This window comes from Columba livia, chromosome 5 (genome assembly GCF_036013475.1).
Source record: "Columba livia isolate bColLiv1 breed racing homer chromosome 5, bColLiv1.pat.W.v2, whole genome shotgun sequence".
In the NCBI taxonomy this organism is placed as follows: domain Eukaryota; kingdom Metazoa; phylum Chordata; class Aves; order Columbiformes; family Columbidae; genus Columba; species Columba livia.
This window is the reverse complement of record NC_088606.1, coordinates 51,652,751-51,678,292: the sequence shown is the minus strand read 5'-3', so window position 1 is coordinate 51,678,292 and position 25,542 is coordinate 51,652,751. Positions and strand designations below refer to the sequence as shown.

Sequence of the window (25,542 nt, the reverse complement as noted above, 5' to 3'; positions counted from 1 at the left end):
TTTTTTTCTCAGGTAGGTTAGAGAGCAAATCTGGTAGGATCATACACATGAGCACAAAGTCTCAGGCAGTGTACTAATAAGAGAGCCAATGCAGATTATGTCCTCCAACCTAAGAAGGCAACACTAAGTCATCACAGCCAGGGCTATGATGCTGGGGCAGGATGGTTACATGCTACACCTCAACCACAAGAGATTGCTGCATACTACTTGCAATTTATCTTTAAGCAAGTTGAAACGCAGTTCTGAGGCATCTGCTCTGGTTACCATATTTGCGTGACATCACTTGCAGAAAGTCTTGTAGATTTTCATTTTATTTTCTTTTCAAGCAGCAAAATGTGCTCCACCCTTCTTGATTACATGTCATGGAGTCAGACTCTGGTGTGTGTTACATGGGTCATAACAACAAGGGCCAGGTGCCACTTCGCTTACACTGAGTACTCACATACACCCTGCTCAGTTTCATTCAGTTTAGGGGACTGGAAGCATGATATACAGGACAGAGACAGAATCTGCTCCTTGGGATTTGTTCTTATGTTTTGAACCACTAAAACACAGGTTCTGACACGTCCTTGTAGTCTTGCAGTAGGGTCTGTGTCTTCTGCAGTGACACCACGGTCCTGAATCAAAGGGCTAGATTCAAAAATCCTTGTTCAAGTACAGAAATATCTTATTCCTTGCGTGCCCTGTCTCTAAGAGGTAGCTACTTCTGCCTCTTAGGATCAGGATCTAGCTCTCAGTAAGTCATAGGCAATGATTAAATCACAACTTTGCACAATTAAAGCCAGTGATGACCCTGTCATTAAGATAAATTCTTGCAGGATGGACCTTTGAACAGCAGCTGAGGCTTTTTTGTTTTTTTAACGATCTGGAGTTCACTTTTTGAATGTATTGACTTAATTAGTCATTAATAATGTTACAAGAAGCTGTTCTTAAGGTAATTTAAAGAGATTAAAAAGAATTATTGCTGTTGAAAATTTCCACAAAATCTCAGTTTCCTACTAGTCACCCTAGTCTTCAGCAGGATATCACCTGCAAGCTTCTTTTACGTCATTCAGTGTGGGAACCATTTCTACAGAGCACAGCTTGCCATGTTCTGTGCACTGAAAAGTGGGTTTTCCTTATGTCCTGCACCTGGTCAGCCTCAGACATAGTCAGGAATTTTCACACCTCCTCATCAGGTACAAGCAAAATCTGCAAAGAGGTGCCTTGTCATTTGGCAACGCAATTCAGTGCTTCAGGAAATGAAAATCACCGGGTCTGGGCTGTGATTGGCATGACTGTATTCCCTGTTCCATTCTCAGTCTAGCGGAGAGTGACAAATTTGTTGCATTTCAGCCCACACAGACATCAAACAATGTCACACCATGAATACTGCAAATCACGTATATTTTTTAAAGGCTCACATGAATGTAATTGCTGCTTTAAACCCCATCCTCTTTTGTGAGGATCGGTGCATACAATGGCTGTGATTCCAGACCAAAGTGGACTTTTTCATTCTCTCTGTGAAATTCTATGGTGAATCTCACCAAGATGCACATTAACATCAGTGCAAAGCAAAGCCGAACTGGTACAGTTACACTTTTTCTGAGAATAGCAATTTTTATATCTTTGCAACTAGGGCAAATACTCAGTGTAATAGGAGTTATGTATTTACCATAATAGGTAATTTTATTTGCCCTCTTGCTTTATTAAAAAATGTGAAAATAACTGCTGTTTATTTGCGCTGGAGGCAAAAATATATTATTTCAATAAAAAAGGCTTAAAAAACTTCACTAAATTAATTTGTGTGGGAGAGCAAGAAGAACTGGAGGTTGGTGATGAAAGGTTTCTCTTTGGTTTCTTCTTTCCTTTTTTAGGTCTGTGAATCATGATTTCAACTTTCAAGACCTTTCCCTGTCTGCCTACTATGCAATTAAATCTTTTCCTCAGTTCTGCAGTAGCCTTAATATTTATTTGAAGAATTAAGTGAAACCACTTATATCTTCTGAGTACAAATGACAGGTCAGTAACCTATATATAACAAAGAATGAAGTTTTACATAGAATAGCAGTGTTACATGAAATAAACAAGAAATGAAAGATGTGAGCAAAACAGCCATAGAGTAAAACACTTACAACCCTTCCTTCTCTGTCAGCATCAATAATTCCAGGCAAAATGAATGCAAAGAGGCTGTGAAACATTACCGGATGAAAGTAGTTGATTTTTGGAAGTGGCAGGGTTATTCACAGACTAAATTTAGCCAAAGGAGGCTAACCACCTTAGGTCAATCCATAGCCAGTATAGAGGGAATGAGAGACAGAGATTCATTAAAAAATCTATTTTGAGCAGAAACTTCATTTTAGGCCATTTGAACAGACTTCTGGAAGAGCCTTTCTCTCTCTGCATTGACTACACTGGGAATCTAAGGCAGACCTGCTTTTGCAAAACTCAGTTTCTACATCTGAAAACAGCCTCAGATACCATTTCCAGTAGGGTAAAAACAGGTTTACTGTGTCAATGATGAGAGAGTCTGACTTTCATCGAAAGGACATGAAAATGTTCAAATGCTTATGTCTGCAAAGAAAAAAAATCTTCCAATTCTAAATATAGAATAAAGCCATTAAATAACATGTGCCTAATTGTACATGTGACCCTGAGACAACAGTCCTCCAACAGGTGAAAACTTCCAGGCAAAAATCTTGAGGAGAGGTATAATAATAAGTGATCAATGACATTTCATTTTAATTCCTATTCTAGTTATGATCAAAGCACAGAGAAAGTCAGCTGATTTCACTCCATGAAGAAACAGAGGGGATCAACTATCCAGTCTGCTCTAAACAGCATTTACTTCTGGAATTGCTAGTAAGACATTATAGGAGGAGTATTTTAGAGATTACAGTGAGAGACTTCCCCCCTCCTACATTTATCCAGGAGAGTTTCAAAAAAAACAATACCTGCAGCAAAAAACACTCTGGTCCTTCTTTGCTTTAAAAAGGTGCCATGTCAAGTGATAACTGTAGAGAGCATGAAAAAGCCATGGGCAGAGTGCTGCCACCATTTCAGGTGAACTAAGAGAAAAACATCTTATTCAACAAACTGTTGAACACCCTCAGGTCTTACTGAAGTCAGGTAAATCCAGAGGTGAACACCACCCATAAGATAGAACTAGAGAAAACAAAACAAAGTGGTTTGTGTGGTTGGTTTGTTTGTTTTTCCTGGCGACAGGCTTAAATATCAGTTCATTTAATACTCAAGTATTTCCCAAGAGCAGTTATAGGATTATGAAGGCAGGACTTCCCTTATCACCCACCTGGGGAACCTATATGTATGCTGACTCCCTGAAGCATGTATCAAATCATCATTTCTTTGTTTAATTAGTTTGATTAGGTTATCATCAGTATTAAAAAAAAATGTTATTTACTTAGGTTTCTTGAAATACTACACAAAGTGCAAGGTCATTTTTAAAAGCCATCCATCTTCCTTATACCCAAAGTACTAGACAGGCGCGTACTTTGCTCACAGACCTCCTGTTTCACTGTCAAGACTGCTGCTTTTAATCAAGTCACAGAACTACTCTCCCATCAACAGGTTACAAGGTCAGAAGCAGCCTCTTAGCTTGCTGCAAAGAAGGAGCAGGGATTATGAGACAGAAAAGCTCTTATTCACAGGTGCTTACTTATCAATATAATCATTTTTGTTTCTACTTCAGAGAAAAGCCAAGATGCCAAGAAGGAACAAATGAAAGCTTTCTTGTCAAGAAAGTATTACAAGGGATTGTCTGTAGCACTTGGATAGCAAACTAAATATTGCTGTTAGTTGGGGTTTTTTTTGCTGATCACTTGCAGGTATCTTTCTAACACAGCAAGTTGCTGGACTGAATGTCTTATTTCAAACAATCGTTAGCCACTGTATATATAAAAAAAAATTAGATGCCTTCCTGTCCTCTGCCCCTTTCTCCATCTCTGTGAAGGCTGCGTTCAAATTCTAGTCTCTCTCTTCAGAGATCACTAGAATGTAAGATCCCGTAACAGAACCAACAACAAAAAGTGAATTAAAAAAGTGTTACTTACATATACCATATGTGTTTCTGAATATGTTCTAGCTGTAAAGAAAAAGAAAACAAGGATTTAGTGCTATGAAACAAAAAGGTAACTCCACAAGACATCCTTATCAAGGCTCACTCAAGTTGTCAACATTCCAGAGTTGGATCTATGCAAATAACAGGAACTTTATGCTGCATAAGGAGTATGCTCATCCTCGCCCACCCCACCAGAAATGAGACTACAATTCCAGACACAAGGAATCAGCCAGGAGCAAATCCCAGGAAAATGCATAAGTTCAAGGCTTCACAGACAAGTGTTGCGACAATTTAAATTTTTGCCCTTCTAAGCCCTTCCACTCTATAACTGAACTGAAGCTAACAAACCGCTCCTTTCTGTAGGTGCATAATAGCTGAGTCTTTACATCTAAAATTCATTTCTAGTTTTGTTTTGGGGGAAGAAAAAAAAAAAAGAGAGAAGGAAAATAGACAGGTTCAAACAGATAATGTGAAAAAATAAATTGTGCATGCGTCATACGATCTTCTGCCAATACCCATTCTTGATTGCCTTCACATGTACCATTAAAATCTAAAGACCAAGTAGAATATGTTTTTATGTCAAAATAGTACCATTTATTGTTCCAGCACCTGAACACTACACTGCAAATTTCTTTTACTTCATTCCTTCCTGTTACACAAGAGCATTTTACTATTTAATGAAGGACTGATCAAAGCTGAATGGTGGCCTTGTCCACCTACTGAAGGCAGATCCAGCCAAATGTTTCATGATGACCATGTTTTCCACAAGCATGGGAGAAAGTAACACCATTTCACCAAGAGAAACTCATAACAGTGGAGAGAACAAACTGTTCATATGACATACTTACAGTAGAACATTCCTAAGCTTTTTTTTATAAGCATCATCAGTAGAAAAGAACTCTTAATAGATTCCCAGGGATTAATTATTATGTGGACAATACTTCTCATACTCCTCGTTATGGAGCACCTTTGAACATGCAGAACAACATGCACAATGCAGGTGAGAGACAGGGGAGAGCTGGAAGGAAACTCCAGTGTTAACAGCTATAAGATGATATCACAGACCCATTAAACTGGTCAGGAAGAACAGAGACAGCTGTCCTGCTCCTATCACTTTCCACTTCAATTCTGGAATAGAGAGAATCAGAGAGGAAAAAAAGAAAAAAGAAAAAAAGAAGAATGGACAAATAACAAAATCCCAAAGATAGAAAGTAGGTGTTTGCCACAGAAAGCAAGGAATTGGAGGCCTCTGTGCTATGGAACAACAGCTCTGTGCTTGGGAAACCAGGAAGATCTGAGGTCAGCTCTACATGAGATCATTTTTTAAGTGAGACAGGGCTTTTCTTGAAAACAAAGAAACAAGGGAATGCAGCTTAGGAAAGCATGACAGGAGGCTGGGGGGATCAGTAAGAGAGACAAACAGCCTCCTTTAAAACCAAGACTGCATCAACACTGCAGTCAGAGGTGCAGATGGTACTTGCATATTTAGCTGTCTTCTAACCAGCCCAGGTGCTGGGAGCACCAGTACCCCCCAGTACACATACCCACGGGCCTGGGCAGACTTGTACAGCTTCCAGCTGTGGCCTCAGCTCTGTGACAATAATTCCCTTTTGTCACAATTTCCCTTGCATTGGGTAGCCCTTTCATCCCTGCACTATTAAGAGAAAGGTGGAGTATTCCTGACATTCTACCATCTCCCCTGACCAGCTTAACTAAAGGAAATAAGACATACATTATGGGTGTTCCCCTAGTAGCCTGGACACCCCCATCCCCCCTCACCCCATTTCTTTGCAAGCTGAGGTACAAACGCAGAACATAAGAAGAGCCTTTTTTGCACAGTTTCCAAAGGATGGGGTTTTAGTATGGCTACTTATCAGGTCCACAGTACTGCAAGGATCTGCTAAGGAGTGTACTGTACCTTCTTTGCGTGGTGAAACCACCCTATGAGATGCATATCTACCCGTTATTTCAAATACACCACATGGAGGGTTAGGACATTAATGATTTCAGACAAGATGCAGATGATACAGCTAAGTGATGTCCAAGCCTCTTTCATGCTTGCTTCTCCTGCTGCATTTTCTGTCTTCATGGGTCACATTGTTGTTTTGTGGCTGAGATATGCAGAAACGCCATGGCAAAGCAGACAACAGCACTTTATTTTTTGAGTCAGAGAGAGGGAAGAAAGGAAGATCACCGGTTTGTGTTTTAGTCACAGAACCTCTGGGTTCCTTCAGGGAAGATGTCAAAGAGAAATCACTTCTGCCCATCCTTGATGATCAAACTCCTTGAAGCTAATGAATCCATAGCATTTTTCTGAAAGAGAAACCCTGTAGCACCTTGATATACATTCGAAGGTGTATGAGAGCTCTCATGGTTGCTGTTTATCTACACATCTGCCATTCAATCCACATCAATCCACATCAAAACCATTGCTGTGAAGCACGCTGGGATATCCCAGATATGAAAAATATTCTAAGAAACCAATTTCTATTCTGATTCAAATGTAATTGCACTGAAATATTATTACAAGTGTGCTTGCTGCTGCCAACGTCTTCTGTGCTTTTTTAAAGGTAATTAATTAATGCTTTGTTGCTTTTCATCTGCATTAAAGTGACAGGAGGGTTACGGGAGGGCGATTGGTTTTGACAAGGAGAAGTCTGTATGCTTTTTACTGTGCAATGCAGGGGAGGGAGATACACAGTGGGAGCTAATCTCACTCCTCCTGCCTTCATTTAAACACAATGTTTAAATGCATTTAAGTGACGAAGGCATTTAACAACCCTTCCCAGAGGGTTCTTCTCACTGTTTGCACATGAGCTTGCCAAATTTAATGCCATTTTATGGAAGATGTAAAAATGCTGCTTTCTAATATCTCCTAGCCACCGCAGGCAATCGTCTCATGACATCATCTCTGAAACAACAAAACATGCTCAGAACCACTGCATATGCACAGTCAAAGGAGAGACTTCTGCAAGGTAAAATGCTCTAATGGAAGGAGAGGGGGAATTCCTTTATCATGGCTTTAGGTAAAAATACACTCAATATATATTAAACTCACAGATGAAAGACCCATTGTGACACAAAGCTGTACGAGCTCAACAGAAAAAAGAGGTCTCCTCCCCCAAGGAGCTTACGTCTGAATTCTGAGGCAGGGAACAACAGATGGAGACAGACAGGCAGATGGAAAACAAGACAGCGCTGTCTACATCCCCGGCACTGATCTCAGCAGAGTGGTTGCCAAGCTAAAAAGTTTTGACCTGAAGAAAAACTTTCTTAAAGTCTGCGGATATGGATGAAGGCTTCTGGGCTTGAACTCATGTCAAATTTCAAACTTCCCTGTCCAGAAGGGGAAAAGTCTCAAACCCATCTGTGCACTAAATCTACCCAGATCTCAGATGAATCTTCTTCATTCAGAAGATCCTCTAGTCTGAGCTTTGAGCCTATTGTATAATGTCAAGACAGAGGCTTTTCCTGACCAAAATATTCAAGCTGGCAGTGCAAAAAGGCACTGGTAAAACCACTATCTGTGTCAGTAGTAGCAGACGTACTATAGCAGCCTCCAGGGACCTTGAGAAGGGCAAGGTATCACTGTGCTACGTGCACAGTGCATGAATAGGCCCTTGGCAGCCAAAAGCTTACAGCCTAAATACATTAGCTACAGGTGGTGAAGTGAGATAATTTAAATGATCTGATAGGCACCTTACCATAAGAAGTTCTAGGAAAATAAAGAAGGAATCAGGGTGTGTTTTCCCTTGTTTATTTTTTTAACATTCTTCAGATGCTGTGGTCCATCATTAGCATACGTTAGTCCCAAGAAAAAACAAAACCAAACCGATGGCAGAGAGGAGATTCTGAGAATGTGTGTAACTGAAGTTGGATAACATTCAGAGACAAGTATTTCAGACTACGTGGTCACCCAACATGGAAGGCAAGTCATTCTACTCTGGAATAAAATGTCAACACTAGAACAATAACAGCTCAAGCAGAATAGCTTATTCTGCAATATCTGCTCTGATCCACTTTGCTCTACAGACAAAGTTTCAATAATGCTCATCCAACTTTAAAAGGAAAGCGGATGAAAAGACCCTTAGTTTGCCCCTTTTGCCTTTGTGTTTCTCTAGAAGAAAATATCAGCTGAGAATGCAAATGGATTCCACTACAGGAGCTGCAATTCTCTGCTGTACAGATGCTGAATCATTTGAAACCTCCAGGGGAAAAAAAAAACTCCACTTACTGAAGAGCATATAACTAAAAGAAACCTCGTGCTGCAGTACTGCAGGCACCGAGAGCGCTCATTGTCTTCCATAAACCTTCTCAAGCTTAAACTAGTTCACTTTTCCCTCCTGACACTATTCCTACTAGAAAGCTATCCCAGAACCCCACTAATATGGCTACAATGCTTCTAATTTCTAGCCTGCTTTCATGTAAGGCCATTTGACAGACAATTGTTTTTGTGCCAATATCTTCCTTTACTTTAAATAATCTTTTTCTCTCTGGTAATTACCTCTAATGAATATGCAGACAACTAATACAACCTTTCTTAGACATCATCCGTGTAGACTAAATGGAAGTCTTTCAAGCTGTGCTATTCAGACTCTCAAATGCTGACCAACTTAGTGCTCCTCCTTTGATTTCATCTTTCCTGAACATGGGTGGTCAGAAATATAATGACCAGCAGCTAGGATCAACTTGCAGTCTACTGAAAGAAAACCATAAATTCCTTTATTTTAAAGCACATTTAATAAAACAGGCCCAGTAAAGGCGATGGGTCAAGGATGTCCCACTAACCATACTTGAGGCTACGTAATATATGGCAAGCATGAACAATATTACAGAATGATAGAATCATTGCAGTTGGAAGAGACCCTTAGGATCATTGAGTCTAACCATAACCTAACTCTAGCACTAAACCATGTCCCTAAGAGCCTTGTTTATATTCTACTGAGACCTAATAAACCCTTTTTTTCCATAAATTAATTGTATACAAAGAAAGGTAATGCCTATTTCTTAAAGCAGGAAAGGGCCAGCAACAATAATTCTGAGTACTCTCCTCTCCATTAGTCCTCTCAAGCTCTAATACTGAAGCCGAATGATGACAGTTAAACGTGAATGCTGGTTCTGGTTTTGTTGATCATTTTAACAGATGGACCGGGGAAGGTGTGGGTGTGCTGTGAAATGGCAACTACTGCACAGAGGGAAATGCAGTTGGATGAAAAGAGATACAAATTAAAAAAAAAGAACAAAACAGAGAGGAGAAGGGAAAAATGAAAGAAAATAATTCTAGTGACCTTACATTTTACTATATTTTTCTGCTGAATTCACCAGTGAGACATTGAGCAAATGATCAGTAATGTTAAGAGCTACATCTGTACTTACTGTACCCAAGCCACAACTTCACTCTGATCTTTGTATAAATATCAAATTGATTCAAGTGAGATATTTTCTAGGAATAGAGGCTTCCAGATAAACCCATATTTATATGCTTTTTCACAGGACATAGCTAAAATAGAATTCGCATTTCTCCTCAAAATGGACTATATATTCCCAGCTCCTGTGCAGCAAACAAAGAGCTCCCTTCTGCCTGGTAATGCAAGCCACCAGCATGCTAACAGCATAGAAAGGGAAGTGTGACAGCAGCACAGACAGCAAACCAAGATATCCTAAAATAATGAAAATAAGATTGCAACTAATAACAAAGAGCTGTAATTTTTTCCTCCCAGCTCTCAGCTCTTGAATATGTTTTATTTGCAATTCTTATCCACAATTCACTGGTTAGTGTTTGTCAATAACTATCCAATCTGTTTTTCTTTCTTCCCTAAGGAAATAAGAGCTTCATTTTGATCAAGAAAAGGAGAGGGGTGCATGTGTGTCTCTCTGGGACCTTGATTTAACTTAACTGTTTTCTCTCTTATGCATGTGCATTCTCTGTGGTATTGTACAATTCAAAACATTTAGGGACTATGCTCTATGTCAAAACTCAGAAGAATTTGACGAAGATCTAGTATCTGATGTTCTGCTCCCTCACATACTCAAACTACCAGAGCTAAGATCTTTGAGACAAAATGAAACAAAACCAAACCAAACAAAAAAACCCACAAACAAACACCCCACCCCCCGCCAAACAAAAGCCCCAAACCAAACCCACAAAAAAACCCAGAAAATCTGTTATGTTTACATCATGGAAAATAAATTAAGCTAGAGAGGGATCCACTGACTTTCTTCATCATGAAGCACACTTGTCTCATGTTTCAGGGTACAGCCCTAACCTCTGCAGTGTTCTTTCTATGAATAAAATTAGACAAATATTCTTTATTTCTTTAAAAGCCTGTTTAAAAAAGGCCTTTCAAAGTGCTTTTTTGTTTGTTTGTTTGTTTGTTTTTCCAATCAGTGGTACTTATGTCCTGCAAACATGATGGCTACTGGGTTTGTAGAAGTAGGGATACTAGTAATAGCATGAAGAACTTTTTACCTGTGTCACTAAATAGAGCATGACCTGGTTTTGTACTGAATGAAGAAAAAAACAGCTGCAGCTGCCAGGTAATATTGTAAGGAGAGTTGTGAAGGGAGTTTCGGAGTTTCAGTTCACCTCTTAGCAGACAGGTGTCTGCATCCCAAAAGCAACATCACAGCTGGCACAGTCTGATACTGTTGTTAGCAATCTCAGCAGAGGGGCCAAGTACTGATCTGAGAGTTTATTTATAAATATTTTAGCAGACTGAAGAACCAAGAGGAGTTTTAAATTTACATTTCTTTATATATACTCCCACTCAGAATCTGTGAGCTTAGTAAATCTGTATAAAATCATCACCAGAGCCTGACAATAGGATTTACAAGGGCAATGTACCCATAAAGGCAGAAGCCTCCACTGACAAGAAGGCAATCTTAATTTTCATAATAATTTTAATTGCTAATTTTTTTAATTCCCCCAAACTTTGTCACCGTGTTAATGAAGGATACAATCACTATGCAGCGCTCAGCCTTATGACGGGATGTATCCTTGATGCAAAGACTCAGTGCTGAATGCCAGGAGCTCAACGCTGTGGGCCTATTTGTGCTCAGGACCACAGGGCACAAGATGGAAGAGCAGACTAGAAGACACTTGCTCTGAAGGCTGCTAGAGGAGAATGCAGAGCATATGCAGGATAGATAGAATACAATGCAGATTGTGTGGTGTGAAGTGAGAAGCCATTGCTTTTGTCAGAAATGTAGGAAAAGCATACTCTGTTTAGTAGCAAAGCATCAAATAAAACTCCTAACAGTTTTGACCTTCAAACAATTATATCATATCCCTGACAAACTGCTGGACCAGCCAGAAGAGCCAGACAACTCAGGTGGACTCTGAAATGTGCTAATTGGTCAGTAGCACTGTGATGACATTATGAGGGATTTCTTCAAAATGCCCACTATTGCATATGAAGGAAAATTCTGAGGTTAGAGAAGAGACACAAAGGTAATCTGTCATCATGGTTCAAAATAGAGGGTAACTAACGTTTTCCCAAAGACTCCACCAACTCCACTCATTCTTTGCTCAGAAGGAAACACACAGGAGTGACAGTAAGTCAGCAAGTTACCTTACTTATTCAACCATAACTTCAACAAGGTGACAAATGAAGCCTTGCTCACACGACTCGCAGCAAATGCCTTCTTACCGTGAGACGTTTCGAGGCATCCACTTCAATCATCCCCCGCAAAAGGTTCTGACAGTCCGGGGGGATAAAATGTGGCATGTGGAACACTCCACGTTTCACCTTCTCCAGCAGTTGCCGCAAGTTGTCGTCATCGAAAGGCAGGGCACCCTGCATGGATGTGACAGAGTGGTGGATGGGAAAGATGAGCAAAAGGGAATTGGAGAGAGGAAAAGGATAAACATGGTGAGAGAATGGAAGAGAGGAAATCAGTTCATCATGAATTATTGTAATAACTAAAAAACCCTTTTTATACATTGAAAATAAATAATTTCTTAGCGCTGTTGTATTTTCTCCAACACAGGAAACAAAACTGAGGACACAGTTTTTTTATTAGACCTTTAATTAGAAAATGCCTACCAGTATAAAACATAATACAAAATATGAAATTGCCTTTCCAGGCAAATTCACCAAAGATGCATGGATTCACTTAAGTTCAGCTCAAGTGTTTGATCTGCTGGTATTCCTCCTGGGCATACTTTCACAGCAGCAATGTTTACCGTCTCTTATTTTTAATCTTCCTGAGACACATTTACTGCAGACATTGAAAAGGAGGTGAACAGCATTTCAGAGTCTTTCAGTAAAGAACATCCTCTTTCTGATGGAGCAGTGAAATGGTACAGCCGCAACACTGGCCTTTAGAAGCAGCAGACATTCTACCTGTTTAATATACTCTATCCGGTTCCCATGCTGTGGTCAGGTCATCAGTTCCTATTGCTTCCCTACTGTAACTCACTTATATGAATGGCTTCAAGTTTTTTTAGCTGAAATTACATTTTGAATAGATCATCAGCTTGCTACAAAAAACTGCAAAAGACCTACCCTAGCTGCAAGGACAAAACGGAAAAAAAGTTGAAATCTTTAGGATGTAACTCCACCAACTGAAGCTTTTATAGCAAGTCTGCACCTTCCTAGATATTCTCACTTCCTTCTTTCACTGCCTAATTCTAGTAGGTGCTGAGCTGCCTTGATTTCCAAGACGGTTGGTGGGAAGCTCCAAGCTGTCAGCTGCTGTGATAATGAATCTTTTAAGTTGTCAATTTTGGCACTGCTCTTACTACAGTGAGTACTGCATCTGTACAAGCAACTCTGTGTCCATGGTTTGCAGCAACCAACATCTCCATCTACAGCAGCCTCAGAAAGCTGGACAGCAAGTGCTACTGGGTGCTATTTACTGTTGCTTGTTCATTCAAGCAGCCTTGAAGAGAGAGCTTCCCTGTCTTCTGCAACCAATCTCCCGAGTTACCTACTTCTTTCTTAAACCTTCCAGACTTAAAGGAAAATCACCTCTGATAGTTCAGTACTTTGGCTAACACAATTTAAGCCCCAATGAAGTCAGCAAGGCTGCTTTGTGGCATTTCCCAAACGTAACAACTACAGCTCTTTTGTCACTACCACCTGCTATTATAGCTTGAGAGTTTTTGTAGGATTTGTCCTGATACAATTAACTGGAGAGCTCTGCACCATCTGTCAATAATAGACTCATTTCAATCATTCTGCAGCCTCATGTATATACGTAGGAACAGATGAACATGTAGCAACAGAGAGACACCAAACCTTGGCAGAGAATCCCCCTGAAAATGAGAAGTCCATTCCTACAAATCCTAACCATTTTGAAACATTCTCTCATTTATTCTTACAAATTCAAGAAGTTCTATTAAGAACTCATTATACAGTTATGTTTTATCAGCCATGAAAATAGCTGCTCAGAAGCAATAGATGACCAGGTGCTATCCAGTGAGAAAGTTAAATTTTTTCCCTTGCAACATCAAGATACAAACTGAAAAACTTAAAAAATGTCAGTGAATTGTAATGACTAAAAAGAAAAAAATAGTAAGATCGATTAAGGTGAATTAAAGCATTACACTGAGATCACTTCAAGGTATATTGATTTGGGCCATTAAAAGTTATCGGCATACTTTTTTAAACAAAAATATTTTCAGTTTTTCAAGTATTTTAAACAAAAACAATATGCAGAATCTATCTCTGATTGTACAGTGTACAAGTGCTTTTGTCAAAATAGAACACATTATCTGAACCATTCTAGATATAAAAAACTTAACATGCACATAAAATCTATTCTCATATACATGATTCAATCTGCACATCATGTATGCTTATATAATCATAAACCATATTCTCCTATACTATACTATGGAAACTGATAACAAATGCCAAGCTTATCTTCCTTCAGCTGGATATCCAATTGTTGTATGTTCAGGAGCATTACATTACCACTGCAAATCAGAATAAACTCCACAGAGAACTGAAACTTTGATCTAAGGAAGTGTAAGTTACAAGATATCACATCTTGAATACTAAAGAAAGTATTACTGAGCCAGATGGAAACCAATTTAAACTTTGTACTACTGGTTCAGCTTTATATTCCTAAGAGTACCAAATTAGAATGTAACTCAATACTTGCATGAAACAAAATTGTTGCACTCAAATCTTCTCTTGATAAAACACTGCAGTTAATGTACGCATGTACCTACTGAAAAACATATATACATACAGCAGAAAAATCGAACTCTTTCCAAACTTAGCCATGTTTTTATCCTGTGAAGGACAATGTATTTGACACTCTGTGTATCATGGAGCTGTAACCCTGCACATCCTTTCCAGATTAAAAGATGTGCTGCAACATTGCAAGGCAGCAATGAGCATTTATGGAGACAAGTTTTTGATGCTTGTCTATGCTCTCCTGTGAAGGGCAGCAGCATTTCAAAGAAGCAGTGAAATATTCCTCATGCTTTTCCTTTGGGACTGATGTAGAAATAAGAGTAAAGGATGCAACTGAGAGATACAAAAATAGGGGAACTAAAAAAAACCCATCTGTACATGATGTCAATAGAATCACCATTACATACCGAAGCATTTTCGGATTTTTCTTTTCTTTTTAAAGGACAGCACAAGGAAGATGACTCACCACTAGCAACGCAAATAAAATGACTCCACAGCTCCAGACGTCTGCTTTCCTTCCATCATATTTTTCTCCCTGTGCAGCAATGACATAGAAGTTCAAAACACTGCTCACCAGTAAATGTATTAATTATCCTTGAAGAACAAGAGAGGGAAAAATGGGAAATCCCATATTTCAGTTCAGCCACCTGCTTCCCAACCAGGAGGCCATGACACTGCCCATTAATTGAATTTTTATGAACATCAGTTTACAGCCTTCTCTGGGATCTGTAAGAATGGGCCCAGAAGTAGGGAGCAGGGCAGGAATGGCTGACAACTCACAAATGATTAGATCTGGCACTTTCACAGTGTCAGAGCTGCAATAAAGATATCAAGCAGGTGTTTTTATCTTCCTGGTTCTTCAGGTAGCTTGTCACCAGGCACATCATTTGCAAACTCAGAGTATTGTCTGGACGGTCTCTTCTGTACACTTCCCACTTGTCTTTACATCATAGCTATGCTTTAAAAGAGGGGGATCTTGGCCACTGAAATCTTGGATACTTATTTTCAGAGGACAAAGGGAGACTACAGGGAAAGGATGGTTTGTATCATTTAATGGAGACCAGCACTACTGACAGCCAACTCCGGTTCTTCTGCTTAGATGACAGCTACATCAGAGACAGGAAAGTGTATGGGACTGCATCCCCTGGGTGGGAAGATCAAGTTAAACGAGGCTACTGTATTTCTGTCTGATCATGTGGCACAAAGGGTACTGTGACAATAACACACGATCATTTCCCTCATAGAGTTGATGCGGCTTGACTCAGGGCTGAGCCAAACAAAACTGTAGCTATGTTCTTTGTGTCTTTTCCAATGCCTTGGACAGATTTCCTGTACAGAGGGTTTGTGAGCATATTTGCAACAAGTGACACTTTAAAAAATATATTTATACACTCTAATGTTAACCAACTTACCCGGATTACTTCAGGGCAAGCATAATGTGGTGATCTGGAACACAAAATACAATCAAATGAGCATGTAACAGCCTGGTATTTATGGACTATGTGCATTTCCACTTTGTTTCACAAAATCATGATTCCACAGAATGCAAGTGTCCAAAACCAGCACTTTTTTTGTCACTTCAGTGGGAACACATTTCCAGGAAATTAATGGTAAAGAGCTAGCATAGTTCAAAATTCTGTGGCCCTACTATGAATTTCTCAAAAGTGAGGAAGGAAGAGAAGAGGAGGTACATTCTGTGACTATGTAGAATTCCAGCCCTGTAATCCCACCCTTCAATTTGGCCTTGTATCTAATTAGAAGGAAGGCGCACACTTGATAACCTTTAGAAGAAAACAGACAAACACATGCAGCCCTATACCACGTCTTGCATTTTTTCTGCTAAGATTGCTCTCAGTTGCTCTAGCAGTCATAAAAACTGACCGTACATTATTTCAACATGCAATTTTTTTTCTTTTAAAAAACTAAAAAGTATGGACAATAGTACTATTACCTACTGAGTTAATATATTCTTTTCACATCCTTCTACCCATATATCTCCTGTTTGATTCCTGGCTGAGAATAGTTAATTACTTCAACTTGCCAGGTAATCATTTTAATTCCTAAAGATTATAGCCACAGCTATTTATTTTATAGCCATCATTAAAGTAACTTGACAAGTAAAAGGGATGCAAACTGTCTGAGACCAGTGTGCAAATCATGCCATTGTTTATACTGACACCTCCCAGCAGCCCCTGAGCCTGTCTTCATTTGTGCATTTGTTTCTTGTGACAAACACAATCATGGCTGGGCAATACCTGTCTCACAAAATAATGAGCAAAACAGTGACACAGTGAGGTGAGGTTAGCTTTATGCTAGGATGCTACATTAATGCCCACTGAGACAGTCCATTAACTGAATTTCCATATACACTACACTTATCTCATGGCAAAATATCATCATGTGCATGTGCAATGCTCTGATTTGGTATCACAGCCTTTGGCAGACCATGATAATGAATATAGGGTACACTTGGGACTGCAGCTACCTTGGCAGCAAAACTTAAGCAAGGGAGAAAAATGCAGTTGATTCCTCACAAATTTTAGGAAAGGTAGAATTCAGAACTTTAGTACTATATTTAATAACCCCCATTCCTCCATTTAAGATGTTGTCACAGGTACTCTAACCAGGTCTATCTGCTCAGTAGTGATCCCAAGTGTCCTAATTTAGACTGGATTTTAAAAACCTCATTTGAGAGTCAAAACAAATAATGAAAATCAGAGCCTTTCCTCAGCAAGCTGGCTGGAGTTGGCCCTTGGGAGACCAAAAAGACTAGACTTGTGCCTAGTGGGTAGGAAAGATTATGTGGGCTCCCTTGGCGGTCCTGTCACTGGCAGCCATAAGGATATGGACAAGGTTATCTAATGTTTTTAAAAGCTGCAGCTGGCCAGTTGGAAAAAGGTGACCAGAACCTCTCCATGAGTCTACTCTTTTGAGTCTACAGCTTTTGTATCTCACAAAAGTTTGTATGACTGAATTCACTGGGATTTGAATTAAGTTTTAACCTTTTAAGGCGAAAGCTTCTATAGAAATGAAGAGCGTAACAGCAACTATGATGAAATAAAGCATAAACAGTCAGTAATATTAATAAAATTGTTGCTTCTTGACTAAGCAGGGGCTGATTTGGGGGACTCGCAGCATAGGTACATACCACCTATTTATGTACCTACTAGCAAATACACTTAAAGAATTTACATTTTGAAGTCAGATGGAGTGCAGCGAAGTCTGCTAGATGTTTTACAAGGCACCACTGAAATTGTGCTAAAAACTAGGAGAATGGGTGGAGAAAATGCCATAATGAATCTTTTGAACGAGGTGGATTGATTTTATCACTCAACAGCTGCACTGCAACTGCTCAGAGAGCACAGTTTTCTGACATAGCCACTCTGAATTCTTGCCAGCAAACACTCGCTAGATATCTGCAGCATTATCTTGGCTAACAGCTCTAAATCAGGTCCTCTGGCCAGCCAGAATCCATAGAAAACTCACTTCCATGCTGCCATTCACAGAGCAACTTCAACTGCTTTAAAGAGAAAACTCGAATTTCATTAAAAATCTATTTATCTTTCTACAGAGTAATGAATATTTCTTTGGCTTTTATCAGTAACTACTCAATACATGTGTGTCAAGAGCAACATTTCCTGCCTCTTCCCCTAGGCTATCTCCTCATAGTTCACCTACATCTCTGTGCAGCAAAAGTCACAATCTGCCCATGATAACAAGTAAGTATGTCACTCGGCAAGATCAAGAAGCAGTTGCTGCCTGCGGGTACTGCTGCAAAAAAAGCACCAATGTTGGCAGTGTTTATTTCAAGGGTGGTGTGGATTTTCCCAGGCTAGTCTGCGTGGGCAGGAAGGGCTCCCTGAATGGTCATTCACAGCCATGACTCCAGAATTCAGTAATCTTAAGGACCTTGGGGGACCTTAGCAAAGCATCTACATGGAATTCTGACTAGAGGAAATAAGCCAGAGTCCACTGGTGAAATCCAGGACAGCCCTGAACAGGTAAGTCTGGCATTCAGAAATAAACATATATATCCTTGATGTATCTATCCTGAATTTCATCTGAGAAACTAGAAAGTAGTTCTTGATTTGTGCACATCAAGATACAGCGCAGCTACAGTAGATCTGAGACAACCACAGCCATATCTTCAGTGCAGATATGATGTGCCTGTGACCTACAGGTCTCATTATGTAAGAGACACCTGCACTGTGCACACACAAATCAACTGCTTATGTGTGGTTTATCTGGGAATATACAGTGACTGCTTTTCTAGAGAAGCAGTTGGTTGATCAAGAAGCAGAGGAAAAGCTGTGTGATCCTACTCCACAGTGTGACAAATCATCTGTTACACTGCCTGATGGGTTTCCAGGTCCCATCAAAGATGAGCATCCATGCCTGGGTCCTTTGGTCCCGTGCCTTAAGATTGTATTATTTGGGGAAGAAGAAAAGCTTATCTGGGTGCCATTCTTTAGGCCTCACAGCTAGAGGCAGAGTTTCTGCAGAAAGGGAGGAACAAGAAGTCCCCTTTCCTCTGTTTTTCTTATGCATGAAGTTAGCCTGATCCAGGAGGTGGTACAGGTGCACTGAAGTCTTTCCCTGTCTAGCTGGTCTTGCTGTTGCTCAGGGGGTAGAGCCCCTTCTTCCCCTCCTGTTAACCACCATCTCCGAGCAGGATTTCAGAGACAGAAAGCTACGCATCAGCGCAAAAGGTTGCTTATGCTTTCCCCCGTGCTGGGTAAGCAAAGGGCTGAGATGAAGGGGAATGTCAGAGGAGTAGCAAAATAGATAAAGGGAATTCTTCAGGGGAAGGACATATGCTAGAGCATCCTGAGTGGAGAAAGCGACAGCCACAGATCACACAGAAAAGTAAGACCAGCAGAGACTGAAGAAATGGTTCCAGCAGCAGCAGTTAAGGCTGCAGTGAAGGCAGTAGCTTTAGGTAAGGCTGTAATTAAGGTAAGCAGCTGTAGTTAAGGCTGAGCACTATTTTGCCATTAAAGCTTTAACATTTGTCATTTAACTCAGCATCTAGCCCTCAACCATCTTACATCTGTTTACTCCTCAAGCACAATTACATTTTTGGGAGAATCTGCAAATCAGTTCCTTAATTACTATATCAGTTCAAATTATTAAGACTTCAAACCTTTAAGAGATCTTAATTTAAAAAATAAACGGAACCCTGTATTAAAAGGACATAAAGGTTGCAAAGTTAAGCACTAAAACACTAAGGATTGCTAAAATAAAGCTTGAAGAGGCTATACAGTACTCTGCAGGAAAGTCATGGTGAGGCAGTGCATTAGTTGCTGTCCCAACACCTCTGTTTTACTTGCGGCCGAAGTTGGAAAGTCTGTAGCAATGTGAGGGAAGTTTAGTGTCCTGAAGGAAAAAGCCCGTGCTAGAGGCAGCTGCTTGACACACTCGAGAATCAAACTCTCTCTCTGCCCTTGCCACAGAATCCTTCTGTGCAAGAAAAGGAACAGGTGCCTTAAACTGAGACGTTCACAGGTAATTATGAGTTGCAGGTCCCCTAGTTTTCAAAATCACAGTGTGACACATCCGAAGTTTGATTTACAGTATCTCTAAGCACGTGGAGTAGCAGCTGAAGCCAGTAGGCATTCTGCTGTCCAAGTAAAGGGCTGTAATCAAGCACCGAGTATTCTGAGATATTAGGCCCCAGAGTACCCACCTGCACACTCAAAACTGGCTGACAATTTTGAGTTTCATTTTGCAGAATCATGTGTCCTCATATAAATGGAGATAACCAGACCAATGTTACAAATGTAATATGAAAACAGTGTAATTCATATTTGCAAACTTAAGATACTATGATGAAAATCCTACCTAGCATTCACAGCAAAACTTGAATGCAGCGAGCAGAAATTATGAATGGATCCATAAAACAAATGATGATTAAAAATCAACACCATCCAAACACCAAATGAGGAAAAGATTTGTTCAAAAAAACATGTACATGCTCATAATTAACGGCCACATCCTAATGTGCATGAGCTAAGTTAATGTTATACTTACAATCTGAAGAGCAGCACGTTTTAAATTCTCAGTGCTTGATTTTGCAGACTTAAAGCTCTTTCAACATAACTTAGGATGTGTTATAAGCAAGGGTAGAATTAATGGTTCTTAAGTTGTCTGATATTTCCCTTTACAATTCTCACTTTAAGCTCCCTATGATTGTTAATCTAACAACAATTTTCCATGCATTTCATCTGTGTCACACTGGTTTCATCTTTGTGTGTGCATGCATGTTGTGTATGGGCTGAAACATTTCCTTTAAGTCTAATCTAAATTAAATGTTTTTTTTTCCCATAAAAAAAAGGAAAATGTTTAGTATCCTCAACTTCAAAAGAAAAACTTGAATATTTGTTTGTATTCTCTAGATAAATTTACTCAATCTGCGACTAGAAAACTGCAGTTTCCATTTACTAGCAGTAACTCTCTAGAGCAGGGGTGTAAAACTCATTTTCACCAGGGGCCACATCAGACTTGCGATTGCCTTCAAAGAGCCGGATATAACTTTAGGACTGTACAAGGTAGGAGTCGTTACATTTGTACAGTCCTAAAGTTACATTTGGCCCTTTGAAGGCAACTGCAATTCTGATGTGGTCCCTGGTGAAAATGAGTTTGACACTCCTGGTGTAGAGCATCAGAATTAAAATTCTACCTGCACTGGTAACACTCCACAGAACAATTTTTCTACCTGAACCAGAAACTATGAGCTGCTATGGCTGGGGTTGTCACAAGGTACCAAACTTTAAAACAAAGTGAGTGCAAAATCAACAGGAAATAGACACAGGACTGACAGCAACTGACTGAGACAAACAGGTAGGGGAAACTAGAGCTGGAACCTAGTTGAAAAGAGAAGAGGATCTGTGATTTGGGGCCAAATATGGAGCAGAAGTGACGTGGAGAATTCAGCAAGGCTAGAGTGCAGATCAGGGAAGGAGATGGGAATGGAGTGCTGGGAATGAAAGCACTTGATGAGATGTGGTAAAAAGTACTGATTCTGGCATTTCAATTTTAAGAGTCTAAATTTGTAACCCTAACAATAACTGGATATAGGATACTTGCATATATTTTAGACAACATGCACAGATTTATTACAAAGGAGAAAGAATATGTGCGACATCATGTCTTGTCACTAAAATCAGAAATGGTGCTTGGGACACTGAGATGTATGGCAACTGAATATCACTCTTCTGAATTGCCTGCTCATCACAGGTGTGATGATACACCAAATACAGATGTAAGGGAACCAGGAGCTAGATGATCTCTGCTAGCATTTCTAACAAAGACACAGTGCATTGGTTGTTATAAATACTCTGAGCTCAAAAAGAGACAGTAATCAGTCCTAATGAGAATACATGCTTTTGTTTTGATTTGGTTGTGGCTTTTGTTTTTGTTTTGGTTTGGGTTTTTAATAGATTCAGCAAATCTGTGGGTCTGCAAAGTGTTGCTAGGAATTGCTCGGGAGAGCTGAGAGCAGAGGAATTGACTGTGTTGGGGCTGGAAGTTGCTGTTTTCCTCCATTATGCCATCAACAGGCACAAAGCTTTCTTCTCACTCTCAATAATTTAATCAGCGTCACTCTTCCAACATGTACACAGCTTTCTGGATCAGGCCAGGAGCTCCCAATGGAGACACCAACATGGGGGAACTGTTGCAGTCATTGAATTGTGGGGCTGTCAGCAGGGGTGTCAGTCTCCACACCCATTGCCTCCGAGAGACTGGGTCTGGTGCTGGAGTGAGCTACTTTTACAAGTCAGCTCTGTCCTAGCTCTTGGTTGGGATAGAGAGATTTGGGGGCAGGCAGCACAGGGACTAGATTGCTGTGGGTTCTTAGTCACATGGCAGCTTGGAGCAATCTGCATTCAGCAGGACTTGGTGTTTCGAAGCTGCGATGAGTGAAACAAAGTGAGGAAATGGCAAAAATTTTACTTTGCCAGGTTTCTGTAAGGAGCAATGGGGAATTAGGAAAGATTTTTACAAACTCCGAAGAATTGTATCTCAATAGTATTCTCTGTCCATCCTTCATTTTAGCCATAAGCCTTCTTAATTCAAGAAAAGAGAACAAGGTCCAGGGAATGCTCCAACCCTTCCTACTTTTCCAAGACTCTGACACACTGCAATTTATGTTCAGAGCAACCTGGGCACTGCAATGACTTGCCAAGATGGAGAACTGAGGCAGAGAAATGTAATGCATCTTGTCCAAGACCACCCTGAATACCTTCAGTAGAGACAGAAATCAAGCTCAGATCAGCTGGGTCTCAGTCCTGAGGTTTAACCATGAGACACTCACTCTTCTTTACTAGTGACAATTCAGGATGGATTGGACAGTATCTACCACTCTGAAACACTGCAAGGCTGCATGCTGGGAAGAATCGCTGTGAAAAGAGACAGGGAAAGTCTCTGCATACCATTGCTTGGCTGGGTAAAGAGAAGGAAGAGACGAAGAGATCTGAAATAACATAAGCAGCATCCTATCACATCTTCTGCTTCCTCCCCTGTCTGCTGTTTGCTCACAAACCTCCCCTGCTCCCGGAGGAATGCAGAGACTTACTGTGTTACTTTGGCATTTTGAGGACCATCTCTCCATGAGACTGTCTTGCTGTGAAATTTCTACAATAAGCAGAATTATTCCTGCAGACCCTACAAACAGCTCCTTCATAGTTTAAAACTACGGCTTATTCCCCTGTGTTGTGTACACACAGCATCTGCGTAAAATACGTTTCTAGTAATGGGAATTCATTACAATCAAGGCCCAATGTGCAGTCTGTCAGTGACAAATTATGTCAATGAAACAGAAGTTCCATCCTTACCTCCTTCTCTTACATAAACACAAATAGATTGAACTATTATTTTTTTGTCCAGGTGGCCACCAGTACGACAGAAAAGCATGCACATCTAAGTAGTAGCTCCCAGAAAGCGCAGACTTGGAGGTATGCAATACAGCATACGTCAGGCTACATATTTATGTTCATGAGGCCAGTCAAGGCTCTGTGGTGACCTAAAGCTTACCCAAACTTTGGACTAAATTTAGTAGTTCACTTGTGAAGGCAAAGAACTTTTGACTGCACTCTAACTGCTCTGCTGTACTGACAAAGTTAGCTGCATCACACGGCTCAACCCCATCTGATCCTCCCACTCTGGCTGACAGAAATACCTGGAGACTCCTTGCCTGACTGTCAGTGGAAATGTTACAGTTTCATCTCATTATCAGTGTTCACAGCACAGATAAAACCATTCTGGAAATTAACTTCTGGGTGCATGGAGGAGCATCTCATTAAAGCTCAGTATCTCAGCCATGATTCACTCTGTTTTCTTCCTTTTTATGTTGGCTGAAAGTACCAACTACAAGGGTAGTTAAACTGTTGACTTGAAAAGCTCTAATGTTGGTTACGGTGTGTGCTCTGAGGAAAAGGGAGTCATAACTGAGCCTTTCTCTGTGAACAGTGTGGCATAATGTTATATATTCCTTCCTTCCTCCTTTCACCCTCCAAACCAGAGAGATCACAAGACACCAGTACCAGCCATGCTGGGCTCCATGCCAGGAGAATTAATGAAGTGGTGTAATAGCTCACATGGAGGTCTAGTGATTGGCACCACACTTAAAATGCATCTGCAAGGCAGGAGATCATAGTGTTGCTGCTGTGTTCTGTTTATTACAGGCATGTCTCTTCCGTTCCATTGATTTCTTTATTAGTGTGTTTTAAGGCCACAATATGGGGGCTGGCTCTGCTTGCAGCATGAAGGTTTGAATTCCAGCACAACTTATGGAAAGCAAGTCTGCCTTTGAGACTCTAGACCTGGATGATAGAGCCCAGAGCTAACAAGAACAGAACCCGACTGAGAGGTTCCTGAGGAGTTTGAAAAATCCTATGGGGCAATGTGAGACTGGGTTGTTTTTTATACTTCCTCTGTTTTTTTTCAGGGACAGGAGGGGATAAATTTTATCTTAAAGAGTCTAGAGGCTTTATGGTAACTGCAGGGAGGACTTCATTTCCTAATCTAGAGGGGAGGTTTGCCAGCAGCTGCAAGCAACAGACTCATAGCTCCTTGCTTTTCATCTGTGCCGTTAAGAGGTCAAATCTTGACTTGACATGGACAGGAAGGAACGGGTAGGTCTCAGTGAACTCATCAACCAGCATTCAATCATACCCTGAACTTCAAATAATTTTGCTATCCATTATTCCTGACTTGAAAAGCAGAGCTGTACAGCTCAGTACTAACAGGCAGTGGCTGGGTTGTACGGGGAACCACGATGGTTCCATACCTACCCTGAATTGCCTTGGCTCAGAGCACAGACAGAATAAACGTGGACTGTAACCAGCTGAGCATGGGGCTGGGCTAGAGTCATCATATTCACACAACCAAAGGCCAGGAAGAGCAGGTCTGTACATGAGGAGCTGGAAATCTGCTGGTACTGTCTGCAACTGCAGTTGCTGAGCTCACTGTTATAACAGATTCAGACACAGCTAAAAGCTGGCGTAGCGGTGCCAGGTTGCAGCAGCTCAGTGCAGCTGCTGCCCTTGCCACAGCTCACTGCGGCAGCCCCTGCATAGTCAACACCGCATCGAGCCATAGCTACGGGGGGAGCGGGGAGGCACAGTCCAGGGGTGGCCCGAGAGGTGATGGTGATGAGAGGGCATTGCCCCTGGAGAGCATGTTCTGTCCCTGGCCAGGCACCTGGGCTTTGCTCAGCTGTCGGGCTTATTTCTGTCTCCCCTGGAATTTCTAGGAAGTCCTTGCTGGCAACTGTATTGTCACAGAATTGGTTTTAGATCGCCCCTCTGATATTCCTCCAGTCTCTTTGTATCTGCATTCATGCCCTGCTTCTAATTGCAAAGGACCCTGCTGACTCCCTGTCAATTCTGCACGTAAGCTGAAACGAAGCATCGTGGAGCATGAACAGGAAGAGCTGCAAGCAGGCAGCCTAATCAGGACATGCAAATTCCGTTTCAGAACTCCTAGATTTGGGGTTTTTTTTCACCCCCTAATATTTTTATAGCCTATTCATAAAACAGCCAATACCATTGCTTTCAGTTCCCAAAAACTATATGGCCAGTACATATGCAGATGCATCCAAACCTGAAAGCCTTGATTTTTATGTCCACATGCGACACCTAGAGAGGCCTGCTTTCCACTGTGAAGCACTTAAAAAAACTTAGTTTAGCTATCTTATACACTACTTGCATCATATAAATTTATTTTCTTGCTGGGAAATAATGCACGGTGTAAGTCAGCAGGTCTTTATTGAAACTCTTACTATTGACAACTTTTATGTCTGGAATCTATCACTGATTTTTGCAATATGTTCTGAGA

At 40.6% G+C, this 25,542-nt stretch overlaps 1 protein-coding gene across 25 annotated transcripts in view; it reads right to left on the bottom strand.

Moving 5' to 3' along the window:
- The window catches only part of BRSK2 (BR serine/threonine kinase 2), a 318,684-nt gene that overhangs the window by 57,850 nt on the left and 235,292 nt on the right, over positions 1-25,542 (bottom strand). For all 25 annotated transcript variants that reach the window (XM_065065085.1, XM_065065095.1, XM_065065089.1 and 22 more), the window contains 4 exons: positions 15,618-15,651; positions 14,672-14,740; positions 11,707-11,853; positions 4,050-4,081 (listed from right to left, as the gene is read on the bottom strand). In XM_065065085.1, coding sequence (XP_064921157.1) covers positions 4,050-4,081; positions 11,707-11,853; positions 14,672-14,740; positions 15,618-15,651 — 282 coding nt within the window. The remainder of the gene's footprint in view (positions 1-4,049; positions 4,082-11,706; positions 11,854-14,671; positions 14,741-15,617; positions 15,652-25,542) is intronic.